At 38.0% G+C, this 6,000-nt stretch overlaps 1 protein-coding gene across 1 annotated transcript in view; it reads left to right on the top strand.

The window, feature by feature from the left end:
* Window positions 1-1,038: 1,038 nt before the first annotated feature.
* The window catches only part of xrn2 (5'-3' exoribonuclease 2), a 34,966-nt gene continuing 30,004 nt past the window's right edge, over window positions 1,039-6,000 (top strand). The window contains exons 1-7 of the mRNA XM_036582159.1: window positions 1,039-1,250; window positions 3,361-3,488; window positions 3,571-3,682; window positions 3,800-3,911; window positions 4,446-4,504; window positions 4,759-4,848; window positions 4,927-4,999. Coding sequence (XP_036438052.1) covers window positions 1,176-1,250; window positions 3,361-3,488; window positions 3,571-3,682; window positions 3,800-3,911; window positions 4,446-4,504; window positions 4,759-4,848; window positions 4,927-4,999 — 649 coding nt within the window. The 5' untranslated portion in view covers window positions 1,039-1,175. The remainder of the gene's footprint in view (window positions 1,251-3,360; window positions 3,489-3,570; window positions 3,683-3,799; window positions 3,912-4,445; window positions 4,505-4,758; window positions 4,849-4,926; window positions 5,000-6,000) is intronic.

Genomic DNA, 6,000 nt, shown 5'->3' with positions numbered 1-6,000 from the left:
ACATTTGATTTTTTTTTTTTTACATAGATGTTTTCTGTACACCATAATGGAGATTAAGGCAGATCTCTTAAAAGGAGACAGAATAGAAAGAACCCAGTATAAAAAATCCACAGGTATTTCTGTCCATCTTCCATTATGAGAGAACCACTCAGCACTGTGGGTCTGAAAGGATGTGTAGAAGCATCACTGAGAAAAGAAGATGGACACATCAAATAAAGAAGCTGAACAATGGACTGACCACCCCAGAGTTCAGACCTCAACATCACTGAATGTGTTTGGATTACTTGGATCATGAGAAGAAGAAAATGCTAAACCAAATATGTGTATGTCAGTATACTGTCTATTGTATAATACTGTATATTTGTAATCAAGCCAAACATGACTGATTACTACAACGATAGGTGTAATTATACATATGTGTGTGTGTGTATATATATATATATATATACATATGTTTGTATATATATATATATATATACACACACACACACACACACATATATATATATATATATATATATATATATAATATACATCATTAAAACATAAAGTTACAAAAACGAATCTCATAAATGAAACCACCATTTTGCAATATAGATAAAATATCACTGTGCCAGTTATAGTTATAGTGAACTATGCTGCCTGTCACAGTTTCCTAGTAACAGACAGAAACAGACAAAACAGAAATTAGGACACTGCTGGTGTTTATCCCAAAGTTAGGACAGTATTTAGGAAATTTTGTCCAGCCGGGATGCTTCTGTAATGCTCTTTTCGTATCTGGAGTTAGGATAAGATTGTGAAGTTAGAACCTGTTGTTCTGTAATAGCTCCTTCCTAACTGAAGTTGTGATGGTGAATAAACAGATAAGGTTTCAGAGTTGGGATGTTTCTGTAATAAGGCCCCTGGATTATCTCATTAATGAGAACTGCTGTGATCAGTCTGATAAGGTAATGGGCTGTTTCGGCCTGTTGGGGGAGCTGTACTTCTTGATCAGACTCGGCTGCTGTTCCTCCTGAACCGGAATAAACTCAGGCCGTGTGTTAGCTGTAGCTGTTCGGCTAAGCACGCTGCTTTGCTGCGTTACAGTATCTCACTTTTGACGGGCCGATTTTTAATCAAACAAAACTTGTTTTAAATCAGTCGTTTGGTTTGAACGTGTGTTTTTTAACGACGAGATGGGAGTGCCCGCGTTTTTTCGCTGGCTGAGTCGGAAGTACCCTTCTATAATTGTGAACTGTGTGGAAGAGAAGGTAAAGCTAAGCTAAGCTAATGCTATGCGCTACAAAGACGGAAGCAAAACGATGCGAAGCTGCTGAGATTATTAGCTTAGAAATACACAGTCAGTTTACCAAATAACTGAACAACCATTTGTAATGCATACAGGCAAAAGTATAGCTTAAAATCTTTTAAACCGTTTAGCTAGGCAGCTAATTCAGCTGCCTGGAGCGCGTTTTGTTGTGAGCGGTTAGCCGGTTAGCAAACTGAGGAGACTGAAGTTGGCTTTCTTATTCGACTTTTTCAGCTTAGCCCAGTTAACGCTGGGTAACACTAGTTAGTTGTGACGAAACCTGCCTGTGACTGTTGACTTAGACATTTGCTAAGTTAAATAAAGGGCCAGCAATAGTTTTTGACTTCGTAGCTAACAGCTTAGCACCCTTTAGCTAACGTGCTAACACTTCCATTAAGTGAATTGATGTTGTTAGCTTAACTTAAAGGCGAACGCCACTGGTTTTCAAACTTTTTGCGTAGTTTAATGGCTAAGATGTAAACAAAGCCATCCAGAGTGGTTTGGTGTGAAATACTCCATTCTAGAGAAACTTGGAGTCAGCATTGTTTACAGTGGTGTTGATGGGAACCAGACGTCTGAAGAGTTTAATGCCTTTAATAAGACGCTTATAGTCATTACATGAAATGGGTGTGGAAACACTGTTCGATGCCAGTGTTCTTTAGTAAATTGAATGGTTCTATTCAGAACTTACTGTTTTCAGATTTTCCACTAATTTATCGTCATCAACATTACACATAAAAGCCTAATAAAATATAAGACCCATATAGGTTCACCGGCTTTGGATGGTAAATAAATTGTGATCCCTGGTTCCTGTTGCCACCACTGTAAAAATAAATAAATAAATAAATAATCTAAAATCTATGAACCATTTCACACCAAACCACTCTGAATGGTTTTGTTTACATCACAATGACAGAACTGTGCAAACAATTTCCCTTTAAAGAATGGACATTTTTGTTGAAGTAGGTTAATGTTAGATAATTTAACAAAACGTTAGATGCTCGACAGCATCAGATTTTTGAAACCCAAGTGTGAGGTTTGATTCTCCTGCTACTACTGAGTTTTCATACTTTTCTGTGATTTTAGTCTGTTTTACTCCTGCATTGGTCCCTTCATCCGTGGTCCCATGTAGGTGTGTAAACTGCTGTTTGTCTCTTCTCTCTTTGAAAGAACAGAGAAGGAACAAGCAGCTCTCTCTGGGGTATGTTCTCTCATAGCTGAGGGAATAGTGCGCCAGTAAAGGGGCTCCGTTTTAGATTGAAGAATTACGTAAAACTATGAAGACTTCTGATTAAAGAGGATATTTTATAGTTATTAGGTACTGTGTACTGTGTTTTCCATTGTCACAAAAGTTGTCTGACACATTTAAAGTGATGGTTTGGCCAAAAATCTTCCTGTTCCAAGAATTTTCCCATTCCACCTTAAATGGTGCAGCGATCACTTTTTGGTGCCTCAGGCAAAATATGGCTCATGTTTTACGTCTCTGACCACCTCTCAGGATTGCGTATTTAGGCTGAAAATTGGCCAATGCCAATACATAGCTGATCGATCCTTCCAATTACGTAACTGTATATAAATTGATTGTCAGTTAAAATGCATCTTACTAGTCACTGCAGTTTAACAAAAACTAGTTTGTCATTTGAAAATCTGAAAATAAGACAACCTGTTAGGTGAACCATTCAGATACTGAGCAGAATCACTGCTAAGAGTGCATATTGTCCAGTTCCTAATGAAGTATACCAGAGGTGCCCTATCTTTCTCCTGGCGAGTTACCACCTTTCAGAACTAAGGTCCAGCACTAAAAAGTGCCGAAAAGTAAATAAACTTTGACTTGACTTAAATAATCTGCCACTCATGATTCAGGTAATGAAGACCTTCGGGGGCATTTGTATATTATTGAGTATATCTGAACTCTCCAGGGTGGTAGATCTCCAGGACCAGGATTGGGCATCCCTGAGGTAGAGCATTCCCCTCTCCCCATGCTCCTGTACTATTCTATGCTGCTTTGCTAATAGATTTCTCTAGTGCTTAAACTAGTAAATGTAATATTACTTTTGACTTCTTTTTTCCAGTCTAAGGAATGCAATGGAGTTCGAATACCAGTTGACACATCTAAACCCAACCCAAATGAGGTGGAGTTCGACAACTTGTATTTGGACATGAATGGAATCATCCACCCTTGCACACATCCTGAGGACAAGTGAGTATTTGCATTTGACTGAAACTTGAGTGGCAAACAGTATTTAGAGGACTTTAGCCAATACTGTTGTTGCTGTCTTCAGACCAGCACCCAAAAATGAAGATGAAATGATGGTTGCCATTTTTGAGTACATTGACCGACTCTTCAACATTGTTCGTCCAAGAAGGGTTCTTTACATGGCAATTGATGGAGTTGTAAGTATTTTGGGTCTGCATTTTATTGTTTTCAGTTTTGTCTTAAACAGCTACGCAGTTTTACGTGTGAGTTTTTTTCAGTGACGGAAGCTCTGTTTTCCATGACCTTTTTATAAGGCTCCTCGTGCCAAAATGAACCAGCAGAGGTCAAGACGATTTCGTGCCTCCAAAGAAGCAGTGGAGCTAGCAGATGAAAAACAGCGGATGAGAGAGGAAATTTTTCAGAGGGGTAGGGTCATGCTTTAGGTGGTCCTGATTGTTGTATTTCACTAGCTTCTTGATCGTTGTTGTATGAGTGTGTAATCATTTTTCAGTCTCATCTTCCACATTTGTGACTTATAGTTGATTGTTTTTACAGATAATTTCGATGCATTTCTATGTACTTAGTTTAGTCATGTACAAATTCAATTATTTTACTAAGTTGAAGAAACTAATAGGCCTGTGATGAAGCATCTGCCCGTTGGCTTTTGTTAGCAAAAAATTGCAACTTGATCTTTTTCTTAAGTGTGTCTGAGTCAGCTGTTTTCTGTTGTACAGAAATGTATAAGGAGAGGGTTTTTCACATGACTGCTAGAAATTAATTTATAAAAGGCTGAAATATTCCTTTAAATCCTTGAATACTGTACTTTTGTTCATGTTTTGTGCTTAGATGGCATGTGCACAGTTCTGTCCTACCACTTTGCTAGATTTGATATTGATTTTAAATATTACATTAATTTGACACATGTGGTCTATGAAGCTTAAATTGGCTTTCTTTTTCAAGGTGGGTACCTGCCACCCGAAGAAATAAAGGAGCGATTCGACAGCAATTGCATCACTCCAGTAAGTCAACTAAATCATTCTCATTTTTGGAATAGTTTGTGATAAATGATTAACCTAGTGTTAGGTAGGAAGGCTGTTCGCCACATGCTTTCAGAGTTTAGTGTGTGTGTGTGTGTGTGTGTGTGTGTGTGTGTGTGTGTGTGTGTGTGTGTGTGTGTTTTCTTTTCAAAAAGAGTGTTGTTTAAATAAACTACTTTCCCTTTTTCTCCTCAAACCCTAATCTGATTTGTGTTTTTGTCATATTTTGTGTAAAGGGCACAGAATTCATGGACAACTTGGCCAAATGCTTGCGGTATTATGTTGCAGACAGGCTGACCAATGATCCTGGATGGCAGAATATCACAGTAGGTTATGTAGCACTTATTAGTTCGGAAATTCTCTTCTGTTGAATGTGTTGTTCTGTAACTGGATTTGTCTTGCAGGTTTTTCTGTCCGATGCTAGTGTTCCTGGAGAAGGAGAGCATAAGATCATGGATTTTATTAGGAGGCAGAGAGGTAGGCTCCTTGCAAAATGTTACATTTGTCATTTGGTGTTATAATGTGAAAGTTCACTATTTTACACATTTAAGATCTGTCCTAAATAGCAGAACATCATTTCTACCGAGAGAAAGAATGATTTTAATGCACCTGGTCGGTCCAGAAATAGTAAAATTTGACTGTTTCAAACTGAGGCAGTGCATTAGCGCTTTAATAGTCTTGAAATTTTGGTTCGAATCTGAGTACAGCCAAAAATTGTATGTCCAAGTCCAACCAGAGCCTGACAAAATATATTCCAGTTACTATGGAGTGACAGTAATAGCCATTGATAGGTCACAGATAATGTAACAAAATAAGAAAATAATCAGCTGTTAAGCTTAAAAACGCTTATTCATCAGTACTTTCAATGTCTCAAACGTTTTAAATGAAGTAAATTTGCAACATTGATTTTTATGAACCAGAACACTCATTTGTTTTTATATAGCTATTTTCTGACTACCATTATATTTTATTTTTACTAAAACTGAAGACATGCTTAACGAAATGAAGGATACAAATGTTGTTCATTTTCTAGATATATGAAACTTAAAGTGAGTAGCACAGGCACTGGCTGTAAGCCAGTGAGTGGTGCTGCTTTGATGCCGCTTCTGTGGTTGTTGTTCACTAGTGTCAATGGAGGTGGAATATATTTGCAGTGAGCTTACCTCGATAGAAGTTATTCTGACATTTTTTAGCACCTCTTGACTTCAGAGGGCTAAACAAGTAGTCATCCGCTGCTCACAGAAAAATACTTTTCCCCTCTGTGAAACGCTGACTGTTTCTGTAGTGCCTCATGCACGACAAGCCGAGGGTCGAATGTTAGTGGGCCAGCACAGTTTGGTGAATTCTTTACTCAGAAACTCCTACTAAACATGGAAATTTGACAGATGAGTTTAACCAGCTGTGTTTGAGAAGGGAAATCATCTCAGACTCCATGTACCTTCTGGGACTAGGAGTTGAGTACCCCTGACGTGAATGGG

Source organism: Colossoma macropomum, unplaced genomic scaffold (assembly GCF_904425465.1).
Source record: "Colossoma macropomum unplaced genomic scaffold, Colossoma_macropomum, whole genome shotgun sequence".
Classification (NCBI taxonomy): Eukaryota; Metazoa; Chordata; class Actinopteri; order Characiformes; family Serrasalmidae; genus Colossoma; species Colossoma macropomum.
This window is presented reverse-complemented; position numbering and strand designations above follow the sequence as displayed.